The sequence below is a fragment of the Thermobia domestica genome, chromosome 9 (genome assembly GCF_964235325.1).
Source record: "Thermobia domestica chromosome 9, izTheDome1.hap1.1, whole genome shotgun sequence".
NCBI lineage: Eukaryota > Metazoa > Arthropoda > Insecta > Zygentoma > Lepismatidae > Thermobia > Thermobia domestica.
In genome coordinates this window covers 43,377,954-43,396,007 of record NC_137462.1, presented here as the reverse complement: position 1 = coordinate 43,396,007, position 18,054 = coordinate 43,377,954, and the positions used below count along the sequence as shown (strand labels likewise).

Genomic DNA, 18,054 nt, shown 5'->3' with positions numbered 1-18,054 from the left:
TCTATTGAGAGCATATCTGAGAATTACACCCTGTAGGGAATACCCTGTACACTTATTGAAAAATGATGAAATATGCACTTTTGGATTGTGTGTGCGTGGCTTCCTTTACGCTGATAAGGACCACCATCCACAGTTTCTGAATTTCGAAATAGAGCCTGTTGAAATTTAGCTTTCTCGCGATTTTGGATAGCCCTAGCTCTGAAACTATGCACTTTTTGCAATAGGTCCATCGGTATAGTTTAATTTTGGGCTGAGGCTATCAGCCCGAACGAGTACAGGAAGGGATATATTTATTGTTTTATACTTTATTTGCTTCATTAACACCCTATATATATATATATATATATATATATATATATATATATATATATATATATATATATATATATATATATATATATATATATATATATCTTGACGGTTTGAGAGCTACAGTTGTGAACCATTTTTGACTTTGTTGCGTATTATTCACTGTGTAACTATTTTACAGAGGTAAGACATAGCGGATTTGAAAGGTGATGGAATGACCTTTCTAATGTATGCAGCATATGGTGGTGTTGTCTTTGGAAGGGAAGCTAATGACGGAATTTTGAGAAAGTTAAGGTTATTTAAAGAAATTGGATGGCAACACTGATTCCAAATATCCCTCAATAACTTCTCTTTCAAAGATACCCCTGCCACATATTGCACATCGTTGGAAAGGTCATTCCATCACCTTTCAAATCCGCTATATGGGACCTTTGTAGAATAAATACAGGGTGACCAATACGCAACATAAAGTAAACAATGGTTCATAACCTGTAGCTCTCAAACCGTTGAGATTAGGACCTATGTTCATATGAACTTTTTTTGCTTAGAATCACCCATACTATCATTTCCCAAAATATTGCCCCTTCCTCCTGGGACACCCTATATATATGATATGATTATAGATATGATTAAAAAGGTATGCAATGTAATTGATCATTTTTTATGTACAAAACACATGCGATTAAACAATTATTTAACACTTTCTCTCCTGAGCTTCTACAGCTTTGCAAATTCTAGCTTCCAGTCAGTTTAGTGGATTTTTAAAACATATATATCGGGTAGAAGAAGAGGTAAACATGCAAAATACATGGTAAATAAATTTTTAAACATTCTATTTTCAGACAATATTTATTAGTATTGTTGGATGGAATTCCTACAATTTTACTCCCAACAAATGCTCGTTCACTTATGTGAGTCTTTTAAACAATAGAAATATAGTGTGTGAAAAATGTGCCAACCTTATTTATTATCGTTATCATTGGATGAAACTGCTATATTGTTCTTCGTTCATTTATATTCCTTCATGTGTTACTGTAGACAAAATGTAAAATGATCGTAGCACAAATATGCATCTACTAGGTGGTACACGATTAGTATGCCAAAAGCATATTTTCGAAATACACTCAGCCCTAGCCAGAAGGAATTAGGTTTGGCAACATCACACGGAAACAAATGAATGCTGAATTGCATTCTAACGCGTTCCTATTATTATTATTATTATTATTATTATTATTATTATTATTATTATTATTATTATTATTACTTTTGCTATGGATCTGTATAAGTGCAAGGGCAAACTTATTTTAATGAAAGAAGTTTAATGAAAATTTTAAAAAATAATCGTTAAATCACTTTTTGAATATTATTTAATCTTATTTTAACGAAAGAAGTATTATAAAAAATTTTTAAAATAATAAGAAAAACTTTCCTAACGCAGGATTTGAACCCACGCCAACAACGATTTTCCTTACTAGCATGTTGCGCTAGCTCACTCGGCTACCAGGGCCGACAGCACCTGGCGTTTACTTTGTGCTATATGTAGGTCATGACTCGTGATCGCGATGTAAACGTCATTCATTTTTCCTACATTGTTGCCAAGCGTAACCCCGTTCACAATGCCTTATGGCTAGAGTTCAGTGTATTTCGAAAATACGCATGCCAAAAACCTAGATGAAGTTTAAATCTGAACTGGCTTTTGTCATATCACTTTGACGGTGCAACTTAAAGGTGGCGGAGGAGAGAGATATTTAAAAATGATTGAAAATGACCGATATTAGTGTCTAATCCATAGTTTTTGGGGTTGCTGAGATGAACAATGACACTTCCGATGCCGTGCCCAGCAACATGAGGAGGGGAGGGGGATATATAAAAATCATCGAAAATGACCGATACCAGAGAGCGTTTTAATAATAATAAAAAGTGACTGACTAACGGAATATATTAATATTTTTTCATAATTTAACCCAGCGAAGCGGGTACTTGGTGCTAGTATTCAATATTTCTTCTTTAAACAAATATATGACATACGTTGGGTACACTTTTAAAAAACTTATGTAAAGATAATTTGCAAAACGTGGATTTCGCTCAGGGATATTCATGAGTTTGCTGTATATCTGCGCTTGGTTCCACCTTATTTTTTAAAAAAAGTATTCTGTACTTTTTTTTTTCAAAAATTGCTGTATGGAACAGTTTTTTTTTTTTTTTTTTTTTTTTTTTTTTTTTTTTTTTGTTGCAAAAGTGTATTTATCAAAACATCTCCTTATGCATATGAATACAAGACTTCTCAGCAAATGTTACGCAGCTAATTTTTTTACTACTTTCTGGAGACAATAGAAATGAAGAAGGGCCCATAGTCAAATTCATAAGTCACTCTACCTGTTGAAAAGTTGTTTTTGAATGTCAGTTCCTTCTTTTGCGTGTACAGAGACCAAAAACTCACACCATTTAACGTTTCGAGAAATATTTCTGTTGGATTTTCCTTACACCTAAAAACAAATGTAGTTTACAGATGACCAAAAGTTAAAAAGAGAGCTAACAATTTTGTTAACACTTCCAAATAAGTAGTTCATTACTAACTCCTCAGTATGGCAATTTATTTTTCACAGAAATATCCAGAAACAGCTATTTATTTTTCCTGTTAAAGTCAAATACTTAACTAGTCGATTTTCTCGTAAATAATTTTGTAGTATTCATAAATAAATAATTCAGTAGTAAATATAGACTATAGTGCTTATCATTTCAGAAATATCTAGAAATACCTATGTAGTAATTTACTGGTGTGTGTGAGTTCTTTTTGGGCGATTTTCTCAAAAGCAGCTTTAGTGATTCCGTCATATTTTATAAATTTGATTCATAGCTGCATATTATGGTTGTTCATTTTTCTCAGGTATATCTACTAGGAGAAACTTACTGATGAATGAAAGTTTCTGCGAACGACTTACTCAAAAACGACTAACGATTATTCATATTTACAAATAAATATTTCAGTAGTAATTCTAGAGTATGGCATGATACATATCTTATTTTAAAAAGTGCGTTATTTTTCATCTATATACACGAGCGCAGAATTTAATTTACCTATAGTGTGTCCAGTAAGAGAACGTCTCTGACAGCTCGCAGTGACATTGCCACTACTCGCGTGTCAAGGTTTTTTTCGGTGCAACTGTAGTGGCAATTTAATTAATGGTATAAAACAGAGTGATTGTGGTTGGTAACACTGGTATCAAAGTAGGGACTGCAATGTCCCACCGCATGTGGTAAGAAACGTCAGAGACCATCTCTTGTTGGCCGTGCTATAGGCTGCTAGAAAAACTTTTCGCTGCGTTATTGCAGAATCCGATGAAAAGCAGTCACAGTTAGGCAAGGAACCTAGTGAAGGAGACCCAAACCTTTTATTTTGAACATGGCTATACAATGAATAATTTAACATAAGACAATTGTGAAAGTTATTACGAGCATAAAACGATTTGTTACAGGAAGTTAGTGACGAAAGAATGAAGAAAGTGAACGAGATTCTTCAAGGAATGAAACTTCTCAAGCTATACAGTTGGGAAAGTGTATTCTACAAGAAAGTTCTATCCATACGTAACGAAGAATTAAAACTTCTAGACAAGGATTCTTTATACTGGGCTCTTATGAGTAAGTAATAAATCAATAGAACACTATATATGTAGTTTTGTTTATCACTAACTCATTGTCATTATAAATTCTGTTGTGAACAGAAAAAATTAATCTTATCGTAAGATAAATAAATGTACAACAGATTCCTCTCTATATAGTAGATTTAATTGATGCAATTAGTCTCTGCTTAATCTATATACAATATTAAGTAAGAATAAATAACACTTCGGAGAAAAAAGAGTGTGTTAAACATGGAGTTCAAATATTTCTTTCATTATAACAATAAAATAAATAACATTTTCTGCATAATGCAACATTAGAAATATACATATTCAATATATCTGTCAGATGATGATATAATAAATTAATAAATTCGTAATTATTTTATATTAATTTTCTTCAAATTTTACAAGTATTGTTAAAGTTTTACAAGAATTTACTTATAAAATTTCCTAAAATTTGAGGTAAATAATATTCTTCTATATATTAATGATGTCGCTTTATGATAAATGTGCTATATGTATATATCTTTATTATGGAATTATTAAAGATAAATCTTAGTTTGTTACTGCCAATAAAAATAGTTTAGTTCCATGTTAGCACCTGAAATTCTTCTCAATGTATTCTTGCTTCTACATTGTATTCCAGTTATATTTGGTTACCATGACTAAGTAAGATAGCTGAGTATTCAATATTTTCAATAGTATTATAGAAACATGTTATTTTAGCAATCTTGGTTATTTTACCAACCAACGAGTAAATTACCTTCAGTAAAATCCAATTATGATGTGAGAATTAGCATGTACTGATGTTTGAGATTTGAAAGATAGAATATTAAGTATGCAATTCGATTTTCTCTATGTCCTCTTTTTGTGCAAAGTCTTTTTAACGTAAAGTAGGAGAAAAAATATGATTTTAATAACTATATTATTCCAATCCAAATTAATAATAGAAAAAGAAGGCAAGCATTGTACTGAGTTTATATTTCATTAAACAAATAACTTTATTAGAATTAAATTCAATTTAACAAAATGCAAACTAAACTTCAAGTTTTTATATAAGTAGAAATATTTAGGGTAGTACAAAATCGTATTAGAAAGAAAGAGATTTTTTAAAATCAGATATTTGTACAGAATGACACAGAAATCTGGTCACTGAACTGGTGCGATTTAACTTCGAATTTCCATTTACCAGAAGTTGCTAGTGACATGAACAGATATTCTGTATTTAAGCGCTTTATTTCTTGAACTCTACTTACCAGCCATCTTGTGGCAGTTTGTAGAAGTTATCCAACAACAATAAATAGGTACATTCGTGAAGCTCTGGCGTGGTCTAAAGACGATTAAATTATTTCATGTGCATTAAGTAACATTTGGCTCGGAATGATTGATTACCAGTGCAGCTGCTTGTGTAAGTTGAAGATCGGTCTCGAATTTCCGCCAAGTCCGACTGTCAGACTTGTTACTTTATTCCAGTTCTTCAGGATCTACTTGTTCTTAGTGCATATGAGAAACTTGCACTAAAATCTTTTTCTATATAAAAAATAAACTTTTAATTTGGGTTTCTTATTCGTTGGTTGCATAGTAATCCAATATTAACTCTTCAAAGAAGTGTTTACGCTACGCCTTGGATTCTTTATATCCAGTCTCTAAATATGAAGAGCGGTTCTTGTTCATGTTTTTTTCGTGTATAATGAATAATTTTATGATGTTTTTTTTTAAATTTTTTTCCAGCGTTTCTTACACATGCCTCGTCTGTTCTTGTGACCCTTGTAACGTTCGGCGCTTATTTTGCCACCGAAACATCAACACTATCAGCAGGAAACGTGTTCGCAGGACTTGCTCTCTTCAACCAACTTACCGTTCCACTTTTCATATTCCCTGTCACAGTTCCTATTATCATAAATGCTATGGTAAGATAATATAACAACTGTAAATAAATAAAAATATAAACTTTATCTTTGTATACAGCATCTTTTCTGTATTGACATTATATAGATAGTAGTATTGTAGTATGTATAGTATGACTACAGATATAGTGTATGACTATAGGATATTATATGACATTATATACTATATATATCAGTATATATATATATATATATATATATATATATATATATATATATATATATATATATATATATATATATATATATACACTACCGCTCAAAAGCTTTCGAACACCTTGGATTTTTGTAAGCATATACTGTGATTCTATTATTTTGGTGCGAGAATTTTACCGCCCTGCATCAGAGATACTCCTGCCTGTAGCATCAAATTTGGCGGCAGTTGAATCGAGGTCTGAGAGGTACTATATATCTATGTATTTGTCGATATAAATTTTGTTTGTCGATTAGTCTACATCAAGTATCTTTTTAAATATATTCGAAGATAACTGATGTAATAAGAGAAAGAAAATCATTATAGCTATGTTATTTTTAAAAAATAACTGTTAAATAAATTTTAAAACATATTCCAGATACATAAAGTTACACAGCAGGAAATAAAATTTCTAAATACGAGGGCTAGTCAAGAAAGACTTGGACTGATTTTTTTTTTCTAGGCAATTTATTATTACTCAGCAACAGGCACATGATCCTTTTCAAAGTAGTCCCCGCCCATTTGAATGCACTTTTTCATTCGAGTCTTCCAGTCCTCAAACACGTGTCGCAGGCCATTCTTTGAGAGGTCCTTCAAAACCGCCTCCGATGCCTTCAGAACCTCGGAATTATCGGAGAAGCGGCGTCCACGCAGTCTGGATTTTAGGGCAGGGAATAGAAAAAAGTCGCACGGTGCGGTAGGCGTCTCCACCATCCTCAAACCTTTGCAACAGCTCCCTGCAAGTCTCCACTCGAACGGCCTTCTGCTCTGGTGTCAGGAGTCGCGGAATCCATCGCGCACACACTCGGCTCATGTGGAGATGGTCATGCAAAATTTTGAAGGCACTGCCATGAGATATGCGTAGTGCGGCTGCCAGATCGTCGATACTGATGCGGCGATCTTCTCTAACAATGACTGCTGCCGTGTTAATGTTCACCTCAGTAACAGCTGACGCTGATACACCTGGTCCACCAGCTTTCGTGATTGTCATTCGGCCCTCTTTAAACTCTTTGAACCACCAGAACACGGTACTTCGTGGCAGAGCGTCATCTTTGTAGGCTGCTCTCAACATTCCTAGAGTTTCTGTTGCACTTTTCCCCAGGCGATAGCAGAACCGTATAGCTGCAAATTGTTCATCTCGTAATGACTCCATTTCTTCTACAGGCGACTTCTAGAGGCGGCGCAGAACATCACCTGCAATAAAAAGTCGTGATTACCAAACATGCAATGATTCCTTAACAACATTTTATATATATGCACAGCAAGACCCACCCTACTCGTATGCCAAACTATGAAGCTCCAGCGTTAACAGAACTGCTGGGAAAAAAATCAGTCCAAGTCTTTCTTGACTTGCCCTCGTATTACGGTAATTGAGAATATGGGAAAAATTCGTGCCATAAATTACTTCATATTATTTGAATACTTTAGTAGTTAGAGTTGGTATTTTAATGAGAATTTATTATAACGCTGATTACTCTCGTATAAAAGAGATTTTTGTATGTCATGAGTTCATTGGATTAGTGGTTACTTCTTGTAATCGTGCTAAGTTGACACGATACTTTATTAAAGTTTGACGCTCCTTTGCAATTGGGAAACTGTATGACACCTGAACTTACAGCTTAAAGTGAGATCCTAAGCACAAATACTTCCACCAAGGATCGAATCCGTGTCTCTCGCACTAAGATCAAGAACACTAACCATGACGCTACGAATATTGCCATAAATTCTTGGTTTTCCATATAAAAAAAAGTATCTAACTAAAAATAATAATTATTACATCACAAGGGGGTTTTCTGTGAATCGTTTCATTCATCGTGATAACTTGTATTTTGGTGGTAATGTAAGCTTTATGTTCTGTTGTAGGTAAGCACAAAAAGATTAGAAGAGTTTCTGGCTCTTCCCGAGATCTCCAATTGTTTACCTGTTTGTACTTCACCCAATCCATCGATTCTTTGTAAGAGTAAGGCTACTTTGAATTCCTCTTCTGTACAGGTAAAGGTGTTTTAGATATTAATTTACACAAATCTCATCTGTTTGTTTGGAAAAATACTTTTATGGTATCTACTCTTGGTTATAAATATTTTAGAATTATTTTCTTTGAAATTAAATTAAATATTCGTGAATGTGTTAAGTAAAACAATTTTATTATTTTTTCTTTCTTTACAAGAAATCTTATGTTTGAAAATGAATGATAGTATAAGACAGTAAAGGAGAGCACTACAATCTATTGTAGTATATACTATAGAAGTTCATAACACAAAATAAATGCAAGATATATTTATTTGCCTCTTTCTTTAAGAATGAAGCTCAACCTAGGGTAGATTATAACGAGATTTTCATTATATTTTATGTTACCCAGTTCGAAGATCTCTCTTACTAGCAGGCTCAATATTGGACTTTAGAAAAAAGTTGGATAAGTGCTATATAGGGAGCATTGGACTGTATTGTTCAGAGACTTGAACATTACGGAAGGTAGAGAAGAAATATTTAGACAGCTTCGAAGTGTGTTGTTAGAGGAAATGGAGAAGATAAAATGGACAGAGTGAGCAACAAACGAAAAGCTTTTAAAACGGATAGGAGAGATTCTAGCCAGCATCCTTCGTAGGAAGGCCAATTGAATTGGATTCATCTTGCGAAGAAATTGTCTTCTTCACACCACCATAGAAGGAAAGATGAAAGCGAGGAATAAAAAGAACACAACTAATCGATGATTTGAAAAAAAGAAAAAGAAAATATTGGGAGTTAAAAGAGGAAGCTGAAGATCAAGAAACGTGGAAGAAACATTTTCCAGGCCCAAATCTAAAACTGAAAAAGAAAAATCCTCATTGGACCCAGGGCATGCCGGAAATCAGAATTCTTAATTATGAAATAAGTGACCATAAGTATCGATAAAATGTACGCAATATTCATTAATTAATACTATTTAAGGGGAAAAAATCGTGATGTGCAAAAAATTTAGGTCATTACGTGTTCCTGAGAATGAGTGCTTGAGTGTCACACTCGAAATATTGGAGGAGAGATTAACTGAGGAACATTATTAGGTGAAATGAAATGTTTGAAGTTTTACGTCCCATGGTTATGCCGGCTGGGCTAAGAGAGACGGCGATAATGAGAAATGAATGAAATGGTGGAATGAAGAAAGTGGGACGAAACGGGAGAACCCCAAGAAAATCCACGCACACGGTGTTTGTGCACCACAAAGTTCACTTGACGCAAGCTGGGATCGAACCAAGGACCCCATGCACCAGAGGTGAACACTCTAACAGTGACACAGTATTAGGTGAGTAATTTTAGGTATTACAATGTGTTCCATACGGTCGATAAGTAATGTTCATTGGAACTGTTTGTAGGGCTTACCAAGTACCAGGTGTCATTATTCTGCTTTATATTTTTAACAAAAATAATAATGTACAAAAGTTCCGTGCCTACGATTGTTTACAATTCTGTAGATCCGTGCCATACCAAATTTGGATTTCTACTGCTAGTATCTTCAGCACATCAGCTACAGAGTTCGCCTACACATGACTTCGTGGAGTACACGTATGTAGCACTATTACTAGTGGCTTATACCAGACCGGTGTGCGTAGCAATGAATATGTTAAGCAAAGTCTATAAATTCAATTTGCTTCTTCTAAGAACATTTAGTCAGTGATTATTTATTTTTTTTACAGTATTTATTTTTTGTGAACTTAGTCAATTGAGTTTTGGTAGCCTGTTTATCTGTAAGAAAATTGATATTATAAATTATAATAAAACTTCTCCTACTTGGTGTGCTTTCAATGTTAAAAAATAGAAATATCTTGCGAGGAAAAGTATTATCAGAATACTGCAGATGATTTATTATTATACAATCTAATTTAATAATAAAATCCTCAGTATGAAACCAGAACTGTGATTAGTAATTTAGTTATTTTAAGAATCAAAGTTGTCAACCTTTTAAATGTAGTTACAGTACTACATCTGTTTGATTAGAATTATTATTATTATTATTATTATTATTATTATTATTATTATTATTATTATTATTATTATTATTATTATTATTATTATTATTATTATTATTATTATTATTATTGTATAAAATTTTAGTCTGTAATACGTGTGTGAAATATATTTATTAACCTCAATTCAAGTGATGTGTAATATGGTTTAACTACTTTTTTTTTCTTTTTTATTGTTCTTATATTTAATAAATGATTTGTGTAGTACACTAGCCATTAAAATTAAATACCTAATGTGTTTTGTGAATACATTTATTAAAAATAATACTTCCATAATGAACATAAATATACATAATGAAATTCGTAAATAAGATCCAAAACTACTCGAAAATGAATTTCGCGAATCAATATTTCAAAGATGCGTACAATGGGAATCATGATCAGGGCAGGATTTAGGGAGGATGCAAAGGTATACGTCCCCCCTCCCTCCCCATTCGTTGTAAAAATACACTATCTAAAATGAGAAGCTAGCAGTGAAAATAGCAACACATTCCGAAACTTTCTGCCATCATGTTTCCGTTTGGGGCTTAAAAGAAAGCAGAGCTTCGCAAAAGCAATAGTTAAAGTTGATTTTCTCAAGGTTGAAGGAAAAGGATTCACCAAGCAAAATAATATAACATTTGTCAAGTAGGGAAGAAAACACAAGGCAGGAGGAAAGAAAGACATTTTTGTCCTGCATTCCACTTGCGACCGTCTTTAGAATACTTTCCTCCGTTCTATGCATTAGTGTTGTCAGGAGCAAAGAATATTGTCACATGTCACTTTGAAGAGTTTCAATATGATTGGTTATTTTGGTAGTTATTGGTGCACCCCTCAGACAATCCTGGATCCGGCCCTGATCATGATGTAAAGTGTGCTTCATTGAATTTTTAAGGGATTGCTGTGCAAACTTTCATCGAGACAACTAAAGTGATTAACAACATATAAACTTAACAAAAATGCATATTTTATGGAAGAACAGCAAAGTTTTAATTAAAATCGCATTCCAAATTTGGAGGCATTGAGCAAAACAGAATCATCGTAAAAGTTTAAAAGTGGATATTGTATTTGTAGGTGACACGAAACAAAAATTTAGGAAGGTGGGTAGAGGATCTTGGGGCTTAATGGGTATCCCTGAATGTCCTGAAATACAAGACAAGAGATCTTAGATGGAAGCTTTTTCTCAAAAATGTTGTGAAGATGTCCTAGTAGATAATTCAGGGAAATGATAATGTTTGTTCAATACTTTATCACTAGTCAATGAACTAGAATCAATTAGTCCTTAATCTAAATTTCCAGATCTAAAAGTTGCTCAAAACAACTACTAGTTGAACATAAAAACACTGTAAAACTCTATTTGGTAGTTTCTATCTGTACACTATTTATATAAAACAAACATACATACAGTATAAGACCATGGTTAAAAGAACATCGTTAATTTTTTTCTAAACCTTCGTCAGATGAGACGAGTAACAAAGGTCACAACAAAGGAACATCTTTAAGCTGCTTGTGTAAAATAAGCATACATACAGTATAATATCATGGTTGAAAGATGATAACGTTAATATTGTTTTTTTTTCAAGCCTTCGTCAGATGAGACGAATAACAAAGGTCATAACAAAGGAACAACGAAAGGAAGTTGTGAGAGTGTGTTTGGTTTGGGAAACATTGAAGAGGACGAGGAAGATCAGGAGGAACCAATGAACGATTCTGTAAAAATTGAGGATTCAAATCACTCAGCGGCTGCTAGGATTGAAGATGCTGCGTTCACATGGAATGTTGACATGGGAAAGACATCAACTACTCTTAAAATCAAGTCCATTTCAATTCCGAAAGGTAAATTATTCTCACTCTTTTTTACTTTATTTTCCTATTTTGATTTCTTTTGATTTGATTTATTGCGTTCATAGAATCATTGCTTGTATATCAAAGGTATAGAGCACGAATTATAAGTACAATTAAATATACAGTAAATTATTCATTGCAGTTTTAGAAAATTCACGATTGATAATAACATTCCAACTGACCAAAGCAGTATATGTGTCTGAGGAAGGTTATGCTACATAGCCGAAACTGTAGCACATATATATAGCAAATATACAGTGTATAAGTGTCCTAATATACCGGTATATAAGGTTGATTACATGTTCAAAAAAATGAATGAAATACCGGTAACATTTCTAGTCTTCCGTCACATATTATGCCCTGTAGGCTAAAGGAGACGGATGATTAATGAAAAAGAATAATTATGAAAATACTTGATGAAATGATAATGTGGGAGAAAATGAAAAAGCCGCAAGAAAATCCACGAACACGATGTTGTTTCCCACAAACTCACTTGGTCTAGAATTGAACTAGTGACCGCTCGTATCAGAGGAGAGCATTGTACCACTCAGTCATTATGTTCACCTTAAATACCGTTTTGTTGAATAATATATTTACCATGTTAAGTCCATTTTAATTCTCAGGAGAACAAAATATTATTTTTTATGTTTCTCAGTGATACCATTAATCTATTATAGAGCTTTATTTCTCAATACTTATGTGACTTCCTAGATATTGGCATTCTGTCTAAAGGCATGCGCAGTCTAATTCTAATTTTATGATTTGATTTGAATAATTTTGCAGGTTATTTCCTATTACCATTCTACTTCATATAGACGTTCAATAGATTTAATTCACGGAATAACTTTTGCAGCTCTTGCGGAAGTGTTTGTGTGTGTATATCTATAATAACTCGATTTAGTTTTTATCTGCAGTTTGAAGACTTGTTAATTAGCTTGAGAAACCCAGAAAGAACACAATAGTTCTTGTTAAACGTGAACTACGACAAATGTGATTTTCCATCTGTATTTTCCATTAGTATTATGTTACAATGAAACATTTGTTTCCTTTTTTCAGGAAAATTGACTGTTGTGGTTGGTCCAGTGGGAAGTGGAAAATCTTCACTTCTGTGCGCCCTTCTGGGCGAAATGTATACATTAAAAGGAAAAGTTAGCTGGGCGAGGTACGTATACGTATGAAGCTAATCACGATCAGAATAAAAATATAATTATATTACAAAATTATGTTAATAAATTCGATTTGGATCTGCTATTTTGTGGAAACAATTAAATGATAAGGACGTGAACGTAATAAGCAATTGAACAACTGTAATTTCTAATTTAATTTCAAATGGTTCATAATAAGCTGATAGCTCACATAAAAAGGAAAAATACTTTTGAAATTAAATAAAGTGGAATCAATCTCAAGAAATAAAAAGTAAATTTATAATTTTTTTAAGTTGCTGACTTATTTCAAAGCTAAGACAAAAGTATTTTTATTTAGCAGCTTTGATACAGAATAAATAAGTAAACCGGATTGAATTAAGAAAATAGTGACAGCGGCTTTGATACAAAATAAATAAGTAAACCGGATTGAATTAAGAAAATAGTGACAGTGAGAAATGCATGTTGTGCTGTCCTATTCAATGAGCTACAACAATTTTTGGGTAGTGTCACACACAATATTCCACTTACCAATCCAATACTTCCTTCTCTCAAGGGAAAGGTGCTACTGTTACTCGTATAATTTCAAGACCTTTCTTAATAAAAGCAAAATTTCAGGAGATGGAAGAAAAGCTAGAGAAAATTAACTGGAATATCGTTGTGTTAAACGAAGAAAGTAGAGAAGAAGAACTAGTCGAATTGAAGAAAAAACATCTATTCTGTTATAGAGGATCAAAGTGTGGGAAGATTGGTTATGTTATGATTTCTTATCAGTGGAAAATTCAAGATCAGTGTCTTAGGGGTAGATAGTGTCTCTAGTAAAGTTACAGGACTTGTTATCAAACTCTTCCAGAGATACAAACTACAAATGATTAAAGCCATGCTCTTACAACAAGCCAAATGTCTATATCGAATTTTTTTCGTGATTTATATTATATTTGTATTGTTGAAAACAATTACGCGAAGGTAATTATGAGAGACATCAAGTCCAGAATCGGACAACAAGAAATAAACTAAAAACCAATATAGTCTGGTCTTGTTACTAGCATGTGCACCTTTAGTGTATGGGATCCCGGGCTTGTTTGCAGTTGGGGAGCCTTGAGATTTGAAACGCATTACCGTGATTTGGATCTCACCTTAAACTGTAGGTATACGTCTCATATAGCCTCGGTTCTGAATAAAGACACAAAATTTCAACCAACCAAATGAAAAGAAAATAGAAACTTTTGAATATAGAAAATGAGACAAATGTGGAAATGTATTAGTAGAATTCGTGATCTCGAGAATATGTACGTGTTCTTATTCAAGATATTCCTTCTTCAAGAAAAAAAATCAACAAGAGATGGACATGGCGACTCCCAAGTGGAAGTACAACCAAAGTTGATTACATCATGTGAAACAGAAGATACGCAATTGAAGACTGTAATGTTGTGAGCAGGTTCTACACAGAATATGATCATCGAATAGCAAACTATAAACTTCATCTGAAGTTCTAATTGGAAAGAAGAAAACTTTTAGGACGATAGGAACATGTAGAAAGAAAGATTATTTAACAACAGCGTAATGTATTTTAACTGGAACTAAAGAACAGTTTTTCTCACTCGAGGATGATATGAATATTTCAAAAGTTAACAAGATCACAGAAATTCTGATTTATGCAGCTACGAAGGTAGGGAGTATTAAGACAAAGAAGATATCTTCGAAGGAACATGCCGTTTGGTGAAGGAGAGAGAGAGAGAGAGAGAAGTGAAGATCAATAGTAACAATACGGCATCCAAAATTGAATATGTAATATATAGTATCTTGCAAGACAATATGGAAATCTATTACTGTAGATATAGAAAACTGAATAACTGTGAACTATTTTCTGTTCTTTATTTTTTCTTTTATCCCTTTGTTCCTTCCTACCCCTTTTTATCCCTTTGTCCCTTTCTATCTGATGAAGTATTTAGCTAAAGTATTATATTTACTTACCTTTCTGCGTCCCGTGCAAAGATTGAAAGTATGATGTGTGAGGTTATTCACAAGCAACCTCCTAATACAAATAAGCCAATCTGACAACCTGAGCCTAAGGAGTCAAAAAAAAGCCTAAACAACGGACTAGAGCTGTTCGTAGCGCCGGAAAAAGAGGATTATATAACCACTAAAATCCACGAAAAATGCTGAAGGAGATTCTACAGTTCTGCAACAAATTTTATTCAAGCGATGAACCGAAAGGGAAAGAAAGCAAAGCAGAAAACACAGAGATCCTTCGTGTTGCAAATTGTATAAGCTATAAGGACCATAAAACGAGGTGAACAAGAAGGAATCTGACGCAGCTTCACATTAAATGTCTTCCGAGTGGTCGAATTCCCGGAAATCGAAATGCTATGATCATCCTGTTGCATAAGAAAAGACACAAAAAAACAGCTACGCAGTTATAGACCTATAAGTATTCTCTCTGACACTTAAAAAGTGCCTTCGAAAGTACTGATGCTTCGATTAGAAAAGCAATTAGATCTTGCTCAACTAAGAAAACAGACTGGATTTAGAAGTCCATACAGCACAGAAGATGTACCTCTGGTAATGAGGTAACTGGTAGATAGGTAAAACGAGTATAAATTACCTTACGTACTGCGTTCTTGACTTTAAGAAAGCTTTTGAATAAGTGAAAATCTGGGCCCTTATTAACGCTCTTAAGTTCTGTCGAAAAAACTTATATAAAAGTTAAAGATACCATCTATAAATAATCCAATGCTAATATACAAGTATTTGGCTGTAGGACGACTGTACAAATTGAGGAGATACTACAAGTTAATACTATTTCTTTCAGGCTTTAAGTAAACCTACTTGAGTATATATGATTTATCAACTGGGAGTAAAGGTAATAAATTTTTAAACGGGAAGAAGCTGATCCCTCTTTGTTTTGCTGATAACATGCAAATAATAACACAAAACTGGAAGATGTGATAGGATACTTTAATTCGAAAAACTAGTAATTCAAGTTGAATATGAATGTGTAAAATAGAAGAGAGATGTTCAACAAATAAGAAAGTAGAATTCCAATATGGTGACTACATGCATGCTCAAGAACTATTTGCCTCTTCTGAAATTTTCCTTTTCTCCTGTAGTCTTCCCCTTCTATCTGGTGAAGTATTTAGCGAAAGTACTATATACTGAACTTTCTGCGACTCTCTTGACAAAGTTCCTGTACAAGGATTGAATAGTATGATGTGTGAGCTTATTCACAAGTTGCCCCAGCTCATTGGCTGCTAGAATACACCTAATAGGATCTTTTCACTTCTTCAAATTCTTGTTCACTCACTCATTTTCATCATATAATAAATAGTGATTTTAAAAATATTTATAATATATATTGATAAATTGCATCATTAGAGGGGGAAAAGTCTTAAAACTTTTAGTTTATTAATTTCAAATCATGTTATGAGTATTAACATGTCTAGTCTTCTAAAACTGTCTTTCGGTAGTTAGTCTTTGTGATATTTATTTAAAAAGGCTGTAGATTCTAGATTTGTTGGCCTTAGAATGAGTATTATAGCTTAAATAATATTTTATCTTAAATAATTTGTTATAATTATAAACTCTTGCACTTTCTCAACGTTTATTTGTCACGTTTCTAAATAACGACACTTCGTTAAAGTTCCTGTAGGACTAGGGACTAATTCCTAAGTATCACACTATTATTCCACAAATAACTCTATGTATTGTATAGTATAACACTGTTTAACACCCATACTTGCAGCCTAAATGCTCATGAACTATATTCCACATTCATTTATTAACATCTAAACAAACAATCTAAAAATATCATCTTCCTTTTTTATATTACAGATCTTATTATAAAAACTATATTAATTTCTACCCACAACAGACTTATCTCAAGCTTCGTACAAAAATATTCGTATCGAGTTTTCACCTTTTCTTGGGGCTTTTATTGAGTTAAGATTTAGGTTATGTGTTTAAGCTTAAAGGAAGAAAAAAAGGTGGAATGTAAGGAATTTATACAGTATTCAAACAATATAATTTTCTTCGTAGATTTTCGTAGGAAGTTGTACCTACAGGGTGGTCCGGAAGTGGGCGTACCCCTAATTGGTGTTTTCTGTCGGTTTTAGGTTTTACCCACATTTGTTTGGTAACATTGCTTGGTATTGTCAAATACACTGTTGTGATACAGCAGGATGGAGCACCAGCGCACTTCGCGATTCACGTGCGCAATTACCTAAATCAGACGTTTCCTGGCCACTGGATTGGAAGAGGTTGTGCATCTTCACCAGCTCCCTTTGCCTGGCCTGCAAGCAGTCCCGATCTGACGACACCAGACAATGCTCTCTGGGGTTTCATAAAGCAACAAGTAAGAAACACTCGATATCACACAACGCAGGAATTACGAGCAGCTGTGGAACACGCCTTCACCCTCCCTCGTGACTCAGGAGTATTTCCGCAAAACATTTGCGAGAACTTGGCGCAGAATTCAGCTGTGTTACGACATAGATGGTGATCATACCGAATGTTTATGACTCTTAAGACTTCAAGGTAACTGTGTACAGACATTCTACCATAACTAACACTATACTGTTGAAACTAAAGGAGGGGGGGTTACGCCTACTTCCGGACCACCCTGTATAATACATGCAAACCCGATTAATGTCCATATCCTACCTAACTACGAAAAGAAAAACGTCTTCCTATAGTCTCTCGATAGTCTCTCGATAACCAAAGAAAGCTCAGTACAGATAATCTTTATAGAACGCTTCAGGTAAATCTCTTCATCATATGTGAGTGATCAGAAAGTAAGGTTACAAAGCCTGCAGTGAAACGTGTGTGTATATTATTTCATACAACCAATACAGCCAACAGATATTACATATATTAGGTTATATTTCGACTTAGTCTCCATATCGGTTGAGGAGTTGTCACATCGTGGGATGAGTTTGAAGATTCTCCCCTGGTAAAAATCATGTCCTTGTGTGTTCAACCATGTTATCACGAAATGTTTCATCTCCTCGTCTGAAGCAAACGGCCTCCTAGCTGCTCTTTCAAATGCGAGAACGGGTG

The 18,054-nt window shown here is 33.6% G+C and overlaps 1 protein-coding gene across 2 annotated transcripts in view; it reads left to right on the top strand.

Moving 5' to 3' along the window:
• The window catches only part of Sur (Sulfonylurea receptor), a 224,983-nt gene that overhangs the window by 157,523 nt on the left and 49,406 nt on the right, over window positions 1–18,054 (top strand). For both annotated transcript variants that reach the window (XM_081771021.1, XM_081771020.1), the window contains exons 7-11: window positions 3,786–3,948; window positions 5,664–5,842; window positions 7,896–8,024; window positions 11,596–11,848; window positions 12,914–13,019. In XM_081771021.1, the coding sequence (XP_081627147.1) occupies window positions 3,786–3,948; window positions 5,664–5,842; window positions 7,896–8,024; window positions 11,596–11,848; window positions 12,914–13,019 (830 nt within the window). The remainder of the gene's footprint in view (window positions 1–3,785; window positions 3,949–5,663; window positions 5,843–7,895; window positions 8,025–11,595; window positions 11,849–12,913; window positions 13,020–18,054) is intronic.